Below are 16,638 nucleotides of genomic sequence, written 5' to 3' on the forward strand. Positions count from 1 at the left end.
AATCATGACCTTGTGGTTTAAGGCACAGGACTGGGAGACCGGAGACCTGGTTTCTATTCCCAGCTCTTGGACCAGTTACTTAACCCTCTGTACCTTAGTTTCCTTATCTGTAAATCAGAGTTTCTGCTTCTGTAATATACTGGTTCAAGATGTTCAAGCCACTTCTAATGAACAATCTGCTTGGAGGATAAGAGCCTGCCATTGCTGCAAACTTAGAGTTATTCCTTTGGCTCCAAAGGTAGACACCTGTGCTTCTGATGCTGAATATCCTAGGTTCACTCCCTGTTGATGAGCCCCGGTGGGTTGGCACAGCGAAGCGCTCGGCAACCCTCTGGGGAAGGCACTTTATATGCAGAGTGTTGCAACAATCCTTACCCCCCTCACACACCGGATCCTGCCAGCTTTTATCAGCAGCTGCCACATTTTGCGAGCTAATAATTTTCAACAAATTGGGTGGCTGTTGCAGGGCAGGCTGGGTTAAATTAAAACTGCAAACTCATTTAGAGCAGAAGGGAAGCAGACTTCGGGAGTGAGGTTCAGCTACATTGAGCAAGTGGGAGGGGAGGAAGTGTGTCCAATAATGCTAGTTAATTTCTCTGGCTCTTGGAGGTACACCCAGCACAGCTCTCGCTTCCTTCCTTAGCCCCACCATAGGGCGTTGCGATCCAGCTGATACAAGTGAAAACATATTTCAGAACGGAAAGGCGTCCAAATTCCACGCCAGCTTGACAGCCGAGGCCATTAACCACTTTATTTCTGAGTGATAAAAGAATTATGGACACACAAGAGATGAATTGTTTGTCTACGTGCCAGGAAATCTCTGCCTCATGCCAGATGCTCCTTTAAAAATCCAGCAGTGGATTGTGAGGCTTGTGGAAGGAGCTGCTGGAAAGGGAAACGCATCTGATTGTCCCAGGATGGGGATGAAGGCAGCAGAAATGCAAGCTTGCTCCTAGAAATGTCAAGAAATGCAAGTCTCCTCCTAGGAAATGCTCCAGCCTGGCCCTGGAGGGATTGCTCTAGGCTGAAATGGGACTTCAGTCTCCTTGGCCTCTCTGCTCAGCCTGCCAGATGGGCCAGTTCTGTTCTCTTTGACATGGGCATTTGCCCAGTGGCCCTGAAGTGAGACCCACCAATTCATTTCACACAGGCCACCAAACAGCAATAACCATTTCTAGACTCTACAGACCTGGGCTTGATTGGAGCCAGCGAGGTGGGGCAAAGGGTCCCTTGAGCCAGCCAGTGCCTCTAGTTTTGTTTAACCCTCTGCCATTAAATGTGCTAGTTGCCAATGAGATGGCTCTAAATGGTCTTGTGTCCAGTGGGGCGGCGTAGAGTGCAAGAATCTGCCCTTGGGGACATCACGGTGCTAAGGGATTTCCTCAGGGAATGGGAGCAGGGTTTAATTTCCCAATGAATAAGAAGGTCAGAAATGCCTAGATCCAAAACAAAATACAGCTAAGCTGAACAAAAACCAAGTTTCCATCTCTTCCCCACCCCGAACCATGGCACCAGCCTAACCACGTAACTGACTGAGTCAACACGGAGTTCTTATAACTTCAGCAAAAGAAACAAACCCCAAAAGGCAACGGCAGAGATGCCAAACCATATTCTGCCCTAAACTCTTCAGAGCAGGTCTTCCCTTGGGTTAGTACAGCGCCTAGCAAGATGATCGCAACTGGAACCTCTGGGCGCAATATTAAATAACAGCTGCATCGTGGAGCCTCCCACAGATTGTCATGAACCATCGGGGTGCATTGGAGGGCTATAGCGCAGGGGCATGAGATTAGCTGGGCTGTTACTGGACAGTTAGGTGTACCCAGAATGCTAGCATCTTGTTGCAGCAACTTGGGATTGTTTAGAAATACAACTCTTGTCTCTCTTTGTCAACGGGAGACAGTGTAGCCTAGTCCACACAGAATTTGGCCTGTGTCTCAGGAGACCTGGGTTCTATTCCCAGCTCGGCCACTGGCCTGCTGGGTGACCTTGAGTAGGACCCATTCTGTGCCTCAGTTTCCCTATCTGTAAAAGCGCTTTAAGAACTACAGTTAGATGTGCCAGATAAAAGCTGGGGGTTATTTTCACCTTTCTTAAAGTACAAAATAATTCAGTGCTTGCTTGATTATTTTTGCGGGACTGGGCAATAGATGCTGAAAGTTGGCCTAACTTGGTCTTGTACTGCTTCCCAAGAGACAGAGTCCTCTTGGCAAAACCCAGTAGCACAGCTGGCCGTGTCGGCAGAAAGGCCAAGGACCAAGTGGGCCATATAAGCCGAACTGCTGCTTGCTCCTAGATGAGGTCAGAAGGTGGCCGTGTATTCCCCCCCCCCATGCCACTGTGGCATGAGGGTCAGCAGCACTGGCTCAGGGCGGAGCGCCCCCTGGAGATGCATGCACTGCTTCCTGCTGCACCACTTGCTTGGTCTCCTGTTCCAGGCCCACCTTGCCTCGTGAGGCTGTCTCAGAGCACTAGATGATCTGGCTGCAGGCACTGATGGGGGAGAACATACCCCAGTGAGTTTAAGGTGCTGGAGCACTGAAAGTCCAGGGCTCAGTGTACAGACGGCCTGGTGGTTACGCTACTAACCTGAGACTCAGGAGACCTGCATTCAGTTCTCTGCTCCTGTCTGACCTGGGGCAAGTCACTTAGGGGTATGTCTACACTTCAAGCTGGGGGTGATTCCCAGCCCAAGGAGACATATACATGCCAGCTCTGATCAAGCTAGCACACTGAAAATAGAAGTGTCGGTGGGGTAGCAGGACAAGCTAGCCACCCCAAGTCCAGTCTCATCCGAGAGCTAGGGATGTACTTGGCCCACAAGCCCTGGTGGCTCCTGCACTCAATCAGACCTAGTGCAGGAATTATAAGCACAGCTCACGCTCTCTCTACAACGAGGATCATAGTCCAGCTCTCCCATAGAGGATAAATATATTAGATTGTGAGGTACTTAGGTTCCAGGATCATGGGGGGCCACAGAAGTACCTTAGATAGAAAGACTGATGGAAAATTAATCAGGCCTTAAAATCTATCCCAAAATGTTCCAAAGAAACTGAGAGAAGAGCCACCTTAAAATTATTATAAACTTCACAACATTGATGATACATGTCAGGGAATCACTTAAAACCCAGCCCAGAGCAAACTGGACTAGAGTGTGTTGCCACTTGTGGTTTCAGCGGACGGCGTTACAGTGATTGACGCGAGTTCAGCAAAAGATCAGGATGAAACGCTTTGTATTTCACCATCAAAGGGAGGCAACTGCTTGAACGGCAAAGAATTTTTAAAGGCTTCTCAGTGTATGAGTCTTTCCATAATAAATATTATGCTCTTGTGGGGGAGGAGAAGCTTCTGGTCCAAATTAGCAGCAAGGAAGGGAGAGGAATCTCTGTAAATCATCGAGCAGGGTTCCAAGCAATTCCACTTAATCTTTCGCTTCCAACTCTCCTTTTCCTGCCGTTTAAATGTCATTCTCCTCCTATTTGCTATACACATGCAGGCCCATCAACACTACTGCGTGAGTCATGCTAGCTACAGCTCGCCAAAAAGCTCATTATTTGTATTACATAGCTTATAGAGGGTCCAGCTGAGATCAGAGCCCCACTGTGTTAGGTGCTGTACATACATATAGTCAGAGACAGTCAGTTGCCCAAAGGGCTCACAGTCTAAATAGACAAGATACGCACAGGCTGGGAGAAAGGAAGGATTATTATCGCTGTTTTACAGGCGGGGAACTGAGTCAGAGGGAGATGAAGTGACTTGCCTAAGGTCAGAGAGAGTCTGTAGCAGGGCTGCGATCCCAAGTGTCCCAGCCCAGTACCTTACCCACAAGATCATCCTTCCTCTTAAAATGCTTGTCAGGGGCTTAATTCTGCCATACTCTTGTCTGACAATGGCATTGCTATGCAGCTGTTCAGCTTACTGTTAGCTAAATCTGCGCTCTGGTATGCCAGCTGGGGTAGTTTCTATGACCTGGACTCCACTCAAATGGGGATTTGCCCTGTTCAGAATAAGAATAACACCATGTTTGGAAACCTGGTCTGATCAGAAGTCCATAAAATGGGTAAGGTCCTTCTCCGCCAATGGGTGGAGACCCTCAGACAGGGGAGTACAACTAACCAATGAGACAATCTTGGTCAGTGACACTAGGCAGGGGTCTCCTCACACCAGCAGCCGAACTGCTGTGAAGATTTTAGCAGACACCAGGGCAAAGGAGGGATTTGAAGGCAGATGTTTAGGGGGAGCTCCCTCCTCACTTGTCTGAAAATTTAACAAGTGAGCAGTGGAGGCTGGCACCAGAGGCTGATCGGAGGCGAACGTTAACAGCTCCATAGAAGATGAGAGATGATAGGTAGGTGGGGGTTGACTCGGCCGGGCCGGGTATTCACTTTCAATCAGCTTAGGTTGGTTGCGATAGAGAAGGGGGAGCAGTGGAGGGTTTGAAAGAGGGTTGACACCATCCAAGTAATTCAGTCCTCGTGTCTTCTCCCAAGTTGGTATCAACTGCAGAGCTAAGCAGCCTCACTCTGATCTGCCTCTTCTGGGTCATGATGTTAAGTGTGACTAGACCTCCCCAATTAATTTGTAAGGCCGCTCGTGCTTTCACTGAAGCTACTGCAGGGGTAGCGTGGGCGGAGGTGTAATGTCAGGATGAGCTGCGTTGATACTGTTTTAATGTGCATTCTGGGTTCCTCCTTAAGCTGACTTTGTTGGGGTGGTTTTTAAAAAAAAATCTGTTTCGCACCGTTGGAAGCGGCCAAGATCTGATTTTTCTCCGAACCCAGGGACAAGAACAGCCAATGCCAGACTCCTCTGTCTGGAGCTTCATCTGGGCAGTAAGCCCCGCTGCTCCCTCCCGCAAATGTGGTGCCCTGCTGTGCTGGAGCCGCTAGGCTGATAGTGTGCGTTCTCGGCCTCGTGCATTGGGATCGACCTCCTGCACAGCAACGTAGCCCTGACTTCTCGGGCAGGCTCGCTGCCTGCCTGGGGCTGCTGTACCTCCTGGGATCTGCAGATCTCAGAGCACTTTATGGTGGTGATGCATGAAGCCTTGGAAACAAGTGTGACCGTGTGCGGTGACTGTAAGCAAGCCTGGAGCATGCAATGATGCCAAGATTGAGCTGGGCATTCTGAAGGAGCCAAAAGGAGGTAGTTGGGGATTTGGGGACGTAAATCCCTTAGGCCTTGTGAGCTGGAGCTGCTTGGAGACTGACCCAGTGGATGAAGCGGGGTTGGGTGGAGATTGTAACTAAGGGACTCCCTGTGCTAAATTGCTTATTTTATTTGCCTGTTGCTTTACTGATCCAGTTAGTCACTAGTTCAATTTAACAGATGTAATTGGCTGGTTGGGATTTGTGAGACATAACCACTGTGACCCCCATAGCAGATCGGTATTATACCCACTTTCCAAAGGAACAAACAACACTTGTTGTGGAGAAACACAGGGAGTCGCCAGCAGACCTGGGAATAAAACCCTGAGGTCCTGACTCCCAGCTGTGTGCTGTGTCCTCTAACTGCACGTCCAACTATCTAATAAAGTAGGGATTTTATCTATTAAGCTTGCAGTACCACGCCCCCCCCACACCCCGCTTTCAGTTATTATAAAGTACATTGTCAACTGGTGCCATTGGAACCCTCTTTCTAGCCATCAGCGATTTGGCTGATCTCTCCTAGGCATCACAGCAGAAGTGGGTCTTGAAGAGGGATTCAGAAATACTCTTCAGTACCGCAGATTATGGTTTATTAGGGTTTTTTTTTCCCCCTTCTCCATCCCCAAAAGAGCTGGGCAAATTTGCATCCAGTTTCCAAAGAGGCATGTCTGAACCAGCTAAAAGCCATGGCACAGCAGTCTCCGTCCTCTGGGGCTGGCTCAGTGATTCGCATCCTTGCTCGTGCATAGAAACTTTGTCTGCTGTAGTGAAACATTTGAACCTGCACGGTCTGAACATGCAGTCGCTGTATATAACCTGCTTATCTTAAGGCTGCAGTACAGAAGATTTCACAGCTTGCTTTTGTTCAAGGGACTCTGTAACTCTTCGGGGAGCGATCACTGCACAGAATCCTAGCTCGCTGGGAATGTAGTGAATGCTACGTACACTGTGCTGCTGAAATCCTGATAGTTCTCCCACCGTATAACTACTCCTGACTGATGGCCCAAAACATCTGCATGATAAATCGCACCATTGCATCTGCAGAGCTCAAGTGTGGAACAGCTAGGCTGGCGTGTTCATGTACCTTTTTAGGCCTTTTCTACAAGGGACGCCTCTCTGATAAAAAACCTGTCCTTTCATGAAAGCTACACAGCTGAAGCTAAGCCACTATCTGCTGTTCCAAAGAACAGCAAGAGAAGATTATACAATGACTGCAGATGAAACTTGTGTTGAAGTCCACTGAATGCCTCAGCAAGCAATTTCTTTGTTTAACGTAACTCTGAGAACCATGTTTTTCCAAGTGCCCTGTAATATTAGGCACCTAAAGTTTTGGCACCCAGGATCTGATTTTCAGATGGGCCAAGTACCTGCAGCTTCCAAGAACTTCTAAAATCTGGCTTGAGGTGCCAGATTCTGGGTACCCTATACTAGAAACTACTTTCTGACTGTTTGGGCCTTGTTTCTGATCAAGAGCTTGCGTGGACCACGCAGACGAATTGCTGCTATTCTGATTGTTGCAGCAAGCAGCTCTAGTCTAAGAGAATACCTGGCTGCAGAACAGAGATCAGGCTTGAGGGGTTAGGGAGCACAACAGCAAGGTAACCAGGAGGTTGTGTCACGACTTCTCTCTACAGGGAAGCTAAGCTTTCGGACTCAATAATGTACGTTATTGGAGTCACCTGAGAGGATGCACAGCACCGTATCCTATAGAACCCATACAGTGCACTCCAGGGTTCACAGATCTTTGATACGACAGCAAAGGTGCCTCATGAGCCAGGACCAACTTCTTGTACCTCTGAGCCAGCTGGGTGACTTGGGGGGTGAGAAATGGGGTTGGAGATGTGAGGAGGGAAAGATCAAAGAGCCAGCTTTCTTGGGGAAGCAAAATATTCAGGGCCACGTGTCTCTGTGCATGTACCAAGGTGAAAGCACCCCAGCCCTGCCACTTCCCTGCAAAATCCTGTGCTCCTAAACTCCTTAGAGATTATAATCTCAGAGGTGAACTAGGCATAATCCCACCAATTCTGTAATGAGCCAGAAAGACTGCAGCTGATTCAAGCCAAGACGGCTGCAATGCTGTTGCTAACCTCATTTGACTCCTAAATTGATCTTAATTTAACAGCCCCAGCAAGGTTGTGCTCATGCATTAAACATTGGTGGATGTGTCATGGTGGCACCCAGTGGGAATACAGACCCTGCCTGGGTGTCGCTCAAGAGGTGCTACCGCCTTTTCAGAACTGTTCACACATTGTGTAAGTGTTTAGCAAGGTACAGTGTTTAAATGCCACATTATGTGCTATTGCATCATTGCCCCCTCAGGGCCCTGTATGCCACAGAAATTAGATACAGGGAAAATCCACTGGCTTGCTCAATCCGTGTCCCTGGCCAGGGCAGGATTTATCCCTAGGCTGTGTTGTCTAATGCTTTGTCCTGCTCCGTTTCAAGAGCTCTCCCTTTTCATTGCAGGCCTCAAGATATTATTGTGTTTATCATTGGAGGAGCAACCTATGAAGAGGCGTTAACTGTGTATAACCTTAATCGCACCACCCCTGGGGTCCGGATTGTATTGGGCGGGACCACCATCCACAACACAAAAAGGTAACTAGGATGAGCCCTATCCCATGGGTTTGAAAATGGTTGATTTGAGACTAGGTCTGTGACACAGGAGAATTTCAGGGCACCACTGAACAGTCAGATCTCTGGTCTAGCCGCCCTGCCTGGTAGGTGTAGCCCTAAATGCCTTGTGGCTCTGGGAGAGATTGTCAGGCTGAAGGTTTAAGGAACTTGAAAGTCAAAGATAAAAGTTCTAGGTACGGAGAGGCATATGTGCATAGTTTCTCCTGCTTTGAATTTGCTGCCCACAGTATTATGAATGGGAAGGTAAGGGAATGCCCAGAAATCCAGACCACACACCTGATTCTGCTCTCAGTCACTCTGGCATAAATCAGCCATGAATCTGCTGAGGTCAGGTGGGTTCCACTGGTGTAAGTGAGATCGGAAGCAATCTCTGTGCTGCCTGCAGATCTGCACAGTACCGACTGTTCTTCACGTTGCTCTCTTACAAAAGGAGCTTTCATTCCCAACCCACCATGCACCTCAATATTCTCCCTTAGGAGATGGGTCATGTGTACAGGCTTGATCCTGCAAGACTCTTGGGTATGCTGATCACCCTTAATTCTCTTTGATCCTATGTTGCCAGTGCTGGCCTTGAAACATTCCAAGCAACTAACTTCTTAGTGGGTTTGTGCTGGCAGTGCTGATGGCATTGCATTGCCACAGCAATGGAATAGGTGATCCAATCCTAAAATTCCCTGTTAGTTCCTACGAATACCATCTTGCTTTCTCCAGAAAACAACTGGGACTTTTGTGTTGTGATCAGCTAATGAAACGTATGAGCCCAGTTTCCAAACATGGGCACCATTTCACAGGCCTGAGTGCTGATCAAAGCGTCCAAGTCAGGATTCAGTTATCCTAGTAAGAGGGAAATTAGACCATACATCTGTACCACCTCCTGCCAGGGGGTGGGGGAACAGGCGAGAGTATCTCCTTCTCTCCCGTGCCAGCTGCTAGCTAAGCAGAGAACCAAGAATTCTTTCAATTCTTCCCCCACATCCCTCCAAATATCCCATTCTCTCCCCTTTCATAATTAAGTCTCCTTGGCCGGTAGCCAATCAGTTGATGGGGAACAGGAGGGTAAAGTTAGAAGGAATGTGACAGGTGACCTGAATCCATCCCATGTGTTCTATCAGAAAATTTGGTGAAATCTAAGAGGTGGAACAGTCCCTGGAGTTGTCCAACAGCTGCTCTGAACTTAAAGGGACCACCCTGCTCTGTAGGGACGGACGGAGGGGAGGCTGAAACCTCATTAACCTTTAAATGCAAACTGTATCATCAAGGTGACATTACATTTAAACATTCAGGCTGCAATATTCAAAGCCGACTAAGGGCTTTGGGCAAATGGGACTTGTTTAGAATGAATGGGAGTAGAGCATCCAAATCCCCTAGACAGCTTTGAAAATCTCTGCCTCCACATTCTGCAATTTCTGAGTGTTAACATTCTCCTAGACACTCTATCTGGCTTGCGTTGCACACTTCCACACCCCAAGGACCCATGTCTGCTCTTGGGTCTAGCCATCCAACCCACAAGGTTGGATGGGCTGCTGAAGCCATAATTCTGTCCCGGGTTTGTTCACCAGCTGGACCAAGTTTTCCAAAAAGTTTGTGAGCCTTTATCATTGTTAGTTCTATTATGGTAGTGCCTAGATCAGGGCTCCATTGTGCTAGACTCTGTGCAAACACATAGGACGAAACAGTCCCCATCCAGAAGACCTTGCAATCTAAGAAAATAATTGACATCAAAGCAGGTGCATTTGGGTACATTAAATCTATTACTTACACACACACACACACTCTTGCAATTTTAGCCCAATAAATATTTGCTACTATACCTATTATGCTGGACTTTTAAATGCCTCATTTCTGCACCTCCATCCTAATTCCGTCTCCCACAAGATATATTCAGGTTGCACAGCTGCTTGCACAGCAATAATTTGTATCGTATTGCATGATCCAGTAGCTTTCACCCCCACTCCCACCAAACATATTTTTTACATATGTGCAGCAGTGTCCACTCTGAAATCTGTTAGTTTTTTCTTCCAGTTAATAAAGCCCTTGAATTGGACACCAGTCCAGATGCAATTGGCTCTTACGAACTGGGTTACAAAGGCAAGTCTGTATTAGCCCACATTTTGACTAAATCCTACCCAAACTAGTTAACTTTCCATTTGCACCCTGCCCCGCTCCATGTTTAGCCTTGGAGCTAAATTGCGTTGCTAGAAATGGAAAGATAAAGTACGTTGCAGTCATACTCACTGCTCCTTGTCCAATAGGCCCTCTGGAAAAAGGGAGTTGCTAAAATGTCATCTTGGAAAGATGCACCCAGCCCGTAAAAATGCAACTACGATGAAAACATCTGGCTTCATTGCTCCTGAATCACTTTGAAAACCAGTTTCCTGGTGTTCCATTTACTCTAATTCCCAGCAAGCAGCTGAACGTACATTCCCTCCCAAATACAAGAGCTTGTATAAACCAAGAAATCCCAGGGTTTGGCGCAGAGGCTGACGATGCACCTATGGTTGCTTAGATCCATTTCCAAGCTGAATGACAGCTTCCTGCAGGATTGGAAACTGGGTCAAAACCCTCCCATCTGGTGGCTATTCATCAGTGATGTTTAGAGATGCTAGGTGCCAAAAGCAGACTGGGCCCCCAAATTAGAGAAACAAAGTAAAACCCAGACCCTATAGATCTCTAGTCTGGGAAAGGAGCGTGAACCTTGTAAACTGTTCTCTGCAGTGGCTTGTTTAATATTGCAGCTAGCACAATACTACTGCATCTATAACATCATCCATCAGGACATTTCAGAGCACTTTACACACATCGAGGCTGTGATTCTCCCCCAAGATCTTAAAGGAGGTAGGCACCTAACTCCCATTGGAAAATGCCAGGCTAATTAAATCATAGCGCCTCCCAGCAGCCTTGGTTCAGGAAAGCATTTAAGCATCTGCTTAAGTTCACTCCTGTTCAGCCAAGCACTTAGTCCCATGCTTAACTTTAAATGTGTGCTGAATTCCCATTGGCTTCATCGGAGTTAAGCATCTACTTAGCGTGGTGCTGAACAGGGAGCCTTTCCTGAACTGGGGGGACTCTCTGAAGTAAGTAGTAACTATCCCTGCCTTACAGATGAGAAACTGAGGCACAAAGAGGCATGTGTTGCCCTAGGTCAATGGCAAGTCAGTATTAAAACCAGAAACAGAACTCCTGGTCTATGACTCTTGGAGGCCTCTGGCTAAGCTCCTCACTCTAAGAGGTTGGCCATGGCCTGAGCTTAATGGCCTACATCTATGGCGGTGTCCCCGCTGCAGCCTAGGCTAGCTGCCAGAGTACAGCACCATCTAAGAGCCTAGGGATGTACTTGGGCAGCTAGCCCCATCTGCTCCCAGGGCTGCCGGGCCACTACATCTACTGCCTTCGCTCGAGCAGAGCTAACGCGTGGACTTCTGCCCAAGCTGGAATTATGCCCCCCATCTACAGAGTACACATACCCCAGGCTGTACTGTAAGACCTTGGTAGCACTACGATGACACATAGGTGCCAACCCAGAATCAGCATTTTGCAGAGGCCCATCATTGCTGTTGATATAAGCTCTTCCCAGGGTGCATAGGGAGAAAGGGGCAGCAGATGCAGTTACCAGAGAAGACTGGGGAAGGGGGCAGTTTCAGCGACCTGAAACTTTAGCCTTTCCAGCTAGTGACTTAGTCCTGGCACATCTCTCACTGCATATCTTCCAAAGGCAGATTCCCCTCACTGCTGGTGTACTTGGCCATGTGCTGCCTACAATTGAATCCCTCCTTTCTAATGACCCTGTAACAAGCCGTGAGAAGGGCTGGAGGAGGCTGGAGGGTGCTCCCCAGCTTGAGGGCCAAGAGGTTTGTCTTGGAGAACCTGCATAAACTGGATGATCACACAGCACAGTTAAAAGGACACTGTCTATCTAAGGTCCTGGTCTGGCCCTGTCACCATTGTACCTGAGCACCTCCCCATCTTTCATTTATTTATCCTGTGCACCCCTGTGGGGCAGGACAGTGCTATTATCCCCATTGTACAGATGGGAAACTGAGGCACTGAGAGATGAAGATACTTGCCCAAGGTCATCCAGGAAGTCTGTGGCACAGCTGGGAATTGACCAGAATTTCCCTCCTAACCACTGGACCATCCTTCCTGTCATGCCTCCACTTGCAGGTGATGGGTCCAAAATATGATCCCAGGATGACAGAGTTCTCCCCTCCCCCACCGGCAACTCAGCTACAATCCATGGTGCACTTTAGAACAAGGGAATATGTTTTGGACCCGTCACTCTTGAGAGCCCTTTGAATTTTAGATTCTTTGTTCTTGTACCACTATTGCTTTGCATTTGCACAATGCCATTCAGCCAACATGCTCAAAGCACCCTGCAAATATTTGGTTTTGTAGGACCTGCCTTGAGGTCCTGTCCCCTCTTCCATTTGAATCCCGTACCAGGCAGCTCTTAATCGCTGTTTCTGAAACTGTCCTGAAAATACTGTGTTACGTTTGCAGCTAATCCATGTTTAGATGCACCTATTGCTGACACCTGTTGTCAGCAAGAGGTAATTTTGCCGGTAGAGACCAGGTTCAAGTGTTGAACAGCTCTCAGGGCGCCATAATCCTGGAACCCCCAATTTGTGTCACTTGAAATTTTGGGAAAAGCTTCTGCCCCATCCCCAGGTCCAGTCTACCTGTTTTGAGACTGATCAGATGTTTTGGTGAATGGTAAAATTAGGTTTATAACAGAAGCCCCCTTGCAAATCTTGATGGCTTGATAGCCTTTGTGCCGTAATGAAATACGGAGCAATGGCAGAAGGTAACCGCTAGCAGAGATCTCCTGACAGTATAACTTTCACCCAGGATTGAAGGCTGAAACCTGCCTTGAAAGAGGATCTGTGTAACTAGTTCACCAGTGAACTGAACTTCATGTACAGTAACACACTTGGAGACAACGCGTATTGGAAAGGCTCTGCAAAGAAGCTGTAGTACCATTAACACATTCCACTGAACAGCTCTGCATCTCCTAGCTGTGTCCCTAGAGCAGAGGGGAGGCAGGGCTCTTTAACCATGTTTTCCTGTCTGTTTGATGGTGAGCTTTAAAGTTTCACTGGCTCAGCAAAGGAACTTCTCCAGATGTTTCCTCCAGAGGCTCTTTACTGTCTCCCTTCTAGCAATTTAGGAAGGACAGGGTGGCTGTGACCCCAGACCCTACCCCACTGGAGACCATAACCCCAAGTTGAGAACCGCTGACCTACTTGGTTTTGAAAATTTCACCCTTCATTTTTAGTACTCACTGCATGATTCTGTATCTGGGGGTTGGGGAGGAGAGAGAGTGTGAGTGTGTGATACACACATAGGCAGGGTCCCTGGTTGTGAGGATAAGGAGCTTCTGTTTGATACAGATCAAAGTCGGCCAAGGGCTTGGAGGACTGGGGTGATGTGGTTGGGATAGAGAGGACTTTGGCAGCAGTGTATTGATTAGGCTGGAGGAGGGCAGAAGAGGTTGCATGGTTCAATGGATAAGGCACTGGACTGGGAATCGGGAGATATGGGTTCCATTCCCACCTCTGCCACTGATCTGTTGTGTGACCTTGGGCAAGTCATTTGCCCTGTCTGTGCCTAAGTTTCCTTTCCCGCCCTTTGTCTGTTTAGAGTATTTCTACACCATACAAGCTGCCCAGAACCTGTAGTTTGTACTTGCATTGCTAGCCTATGCTTCAACTGTTCCACTGCATCTAAACTGCTTTTTTTTCAGGCGTGTTAGTGCAGCTCTGGCTACCTGTGCCTCAATCACACTTCAGATTGCAGTGCAGACACATCCTTAGATTGGAAGTTCTTCAGGGTGGGGACAGTCTCCGATTTTTATGTCTGTGCCTTGCTCAGTGGGGTCCCAGTTCTGGCTGGGACTTCTAGGCACTAGCGTGATTCAGTTAATCGTGGAGCAGTCTTGCTAAGAGATGACCTGTATTAGCCATAGCGATGGTGTTAGAATTACCAGGGCCCTGTGAGGAAGGTAAACCATAGAACTTGGAGATGGAAAAGCTTATTTTAGGGATTTATACCGCTGCCCATCACCATGGTATTTGAGCACACTCCATACCTGGGTGTCCGGAGGGCGCACGCCAGATATTAAACTGATCTAGCACTTGGCCTTAGCTGAAGGTTCAAGAAGGAGTCTGTCAATGAAAATGACACACCAGGATATAGACAATGGTTCTTTGCTCTGATCACCCGAGAGGATGCCAGAATGCTGATTATTCTTGTAGCTCCTGGCAAAGTGCTGCTAGTTTTTCTAAATCACGTTGTCTTTTTGGTATGGGATCCCAGAGGCCGAGTGCTGGAGCCACCCTTTCAGGCTGTGCTTAGATTACTGCTCTACTGAGTAACGTCAGCTAGTTAGGCCTTCTCCCCGACCGCAGTTTGGCGCTGTCTCTGAATTATTTACAGAAAAGGTAGGATGCAGTACCTCCATTTGCATTTCAAAGAAGGAAAGAAAAAAGATGGATGTCATGTTATCGCAGGGTCCTGCCCACACGTCTCTGGATTAGCAGGGATTCTCATCTGAAAACGACATGAATTGGAAAGATTTTTGCAATTTTTTTTTCACCTACTGGGTGAGGCAAACATCCTCGTAATGCTGATAAAATCAATGCTTTCCATCCATAGGTCTCAAAGCATTTTCCAAAGGAAGGTCGAGTATCATAAGCTCTAGGATATAGAGAGGCGAAAAGAGACTTGGGCAAAGTGCAGGTCTCCCGATTCCTAGTCTAGCAGTGTAGCTTCTGGACCATGCCTTTTGCTGCTGCAGACTTTGTCCAGGGAGTTAAAAGAGCCTGTGATTCTGGCCTGCAGAGCACTGGGGTACAATAGTGTCTGGGCAAAATGTCGGGGCTTTTCTTATTAAAAATCTGCATAAGATTGCTGAAGTGTGGCATATGGTCGGCTGTCCTGCATGGATGGGAGAGCTGGAAACTTACAAAGGACATGGATAAGACTTGGAGCACAATTACTTGAGACCCTGGGTAAGAGAATAACATCTTTCTGTGGATGCATAGCTTGCCGATAGCAAAGTGACTCACTTCCGGCACTCCTACAATCGGGCAAGATCACAGGCAAATCAGGAAGAGGAGAAAAGCCTCTTGGGGGGGAGGGATAGCTCAGTAGTTTGAGCGTTGGTTTGCTAAACCCAGGGTTGTGAGTTCAATCCTTGAGGGGCCATTTAGGGATTTGGGGCAAAAATTGGGGATTGGTCCTGCTTTGAGCAGGGGGTTGGACTAGATGATCTCCTGAGGTCCCTTCCAACCCTGATATTCTATGAAAAGCCAGTTACATTGGCAATACTGTCAGATGGACCAGTCTCCAAAGGAGAGCAGATGTTTTACTAATCCTGTTCTACAGCAAAAGCGGTGGATGACAAGCTTTGCACCGGAGCCGTGACTTGATGAAGAAAATACAGTTTTAATTAAAATCTGAGGCTTAGCTGTAAAAAATAAAGGGAAGTGGCTGTGGCAACATGACCATCAAATACACAAAGGTCTGGTTTTCCACTTTTCTTTTGCCCTACAGAGTCATTCACATCTGTGCATGGTGGGTGCAAAACGAAACCAGATCAGAATAGCAGCATCCTACACCCACTCTGCACTCACTCTTCATTGGTGGAAATGATGACACAAGGTGCAAGGCAGAGAAGGGTCCAACCCATAGTGTATGAACTTCAGTGCCATAGACAGCTCGACATCTCTTTTCCAAGCCCCTTTTCCTCTGCATGTCACTGGTTCAGATCCAGCCCAGATTGGTAGAGATTGAAAGTTCTCTCCCTGATGGTTCTTTGGTGTCACATAGGCGAAAGGAGTTGGTGTCTCAGACAGTTCCCAGGGGCCAGGCTTTCCTATCCCAAAAAGCCAGCTGCTTCAGAGCTGGCACCACCCGGCTCCCTTTGGGTATTCTCAGAAGATGAGGCCATGGCTGAGTGATGAAACAACGCCTGCCAGTCAGGGTATCGAAAAGATCAAGGAGTGACTCCATTAGAGTATAAGGACCTTCACAGGGAAAAAGTACCAGGTACTAACGGGCTCTTTAATCCAGCGGAGAAAGGCAGGGAAAGACCCACGGGCTGGAAGCTGACACCAGACAAATTCAGATTATAAATAAGGCACAAATCTTTATCAGCGAGGAAGAGTCACTGTTGGAACAAACTGCCAAGGAAAGCGGTGGTTTCTTCAGCTCTTGATGTCTTCAAATCAGGACTGGGTATGTTGCTGGCAGCTGCTTTAGCCAAACCAGTTACTGGGCTCAGTCCAGGGGAAGTGGGAAGAATTCTCTGTTCTGGTTATACAGAAGATCAGACGAGATGATGTAACGGTCCCTTTAGACCTTAGTCGATGAATTTCTAGGTAATTACAGCATGTCTGCAAGCACCGTGGTACAGGATGAGGCCACAGAGAGCACGTCTGTAACAACGTGGGCAATGCATCGAAAGGAACTGGCTGACATGGTATCCTGTCGTTTTGAATTTGGTTGTGATCTCTGGTCTTCTAAACCATTCATGGTTGGGCATGGGCCAGTACTTGGATGGGAGAGCTCCAAGGGGAAATACCACATGCTACAGGGAGAGGGGCAGGTAGCACAGCCAGAAGTCGTCTTCCCCATGTTCGTGCTGAACCAATGTTTCCCGCACGGTGCTAGAAGCTGTATTGCTGGAGGTTATTCAGATGAGAGATCAAATGGAGGGTCTGACCCCTTGAGACAATTCAATGAATCCCAGTGTTGCAGGTAAATTTCAATTTGGCTAACGCTGTATACACCTTCCCACCTGAAATTCCTCCTGCAATCTCTATTGGATACATAATTTTTCTTGTTGCAAAGCATTTGC

General features: G+C 47.8%; 2 protein-coding genes across 4 annotated transcripts in view; one reads left to right on the forward strand and one right to left on the reverse strand.

Moving 5' to 3' along the window:
- LOC119847591 overlaps positions 1 to 360 on the reverse strand; it is a 40,103-nt gene extending 39,743 nt beyond the window's left edge. Inside the window, exon 1 of the mRNA XM_043502188.1 lies at positions 94 to 360. The gene's annotated coding sequence lies outside the window, so the exon portion shown is untranslated. The remainder of the gene's footprint in view (positions 1 to 93) is intronic.
- The window catches only part of VPS45 (vacuolar protein sorting 45 homolog), a 52,125-nt gene that overhangs the window by 23,599 nt on the left and 11,888 nt on the right, over positions 1 to 16,638 (forward strand). For all 3 annotated transcript variants that reach the window (XR_006276944.1, XM_038382495.2, XM_038382496.2), the window contains one exon: positions 7,611 to 7,742. Coding sequence is in view for 2 of the 3 variants with exons in the window: in XM_038382495.2 (XP_038238423.1) it covers positions 7,611 to 7,742 (132 nt within the window). In the remaining variant the exon portion in view is untranslated. The remainder of the gene's footprint in view (positions 1 to 7,610; positions 7,743 to 16,638) is intronic.

This window comes from Dermochelys coriacea, chromosome 24 (genome assembly GCF_009764565.3).
Source record: "Dermochelys coriacea isolate rDerCor1 chromosome 24, rDerCor1.pri.v4, whole genome shotgun sequence".
NCBI lineage: Eukaryota > Metazoa > Chordata > Testudines > Dermochelyidae > Dermochelys > Dermochelys coriacea.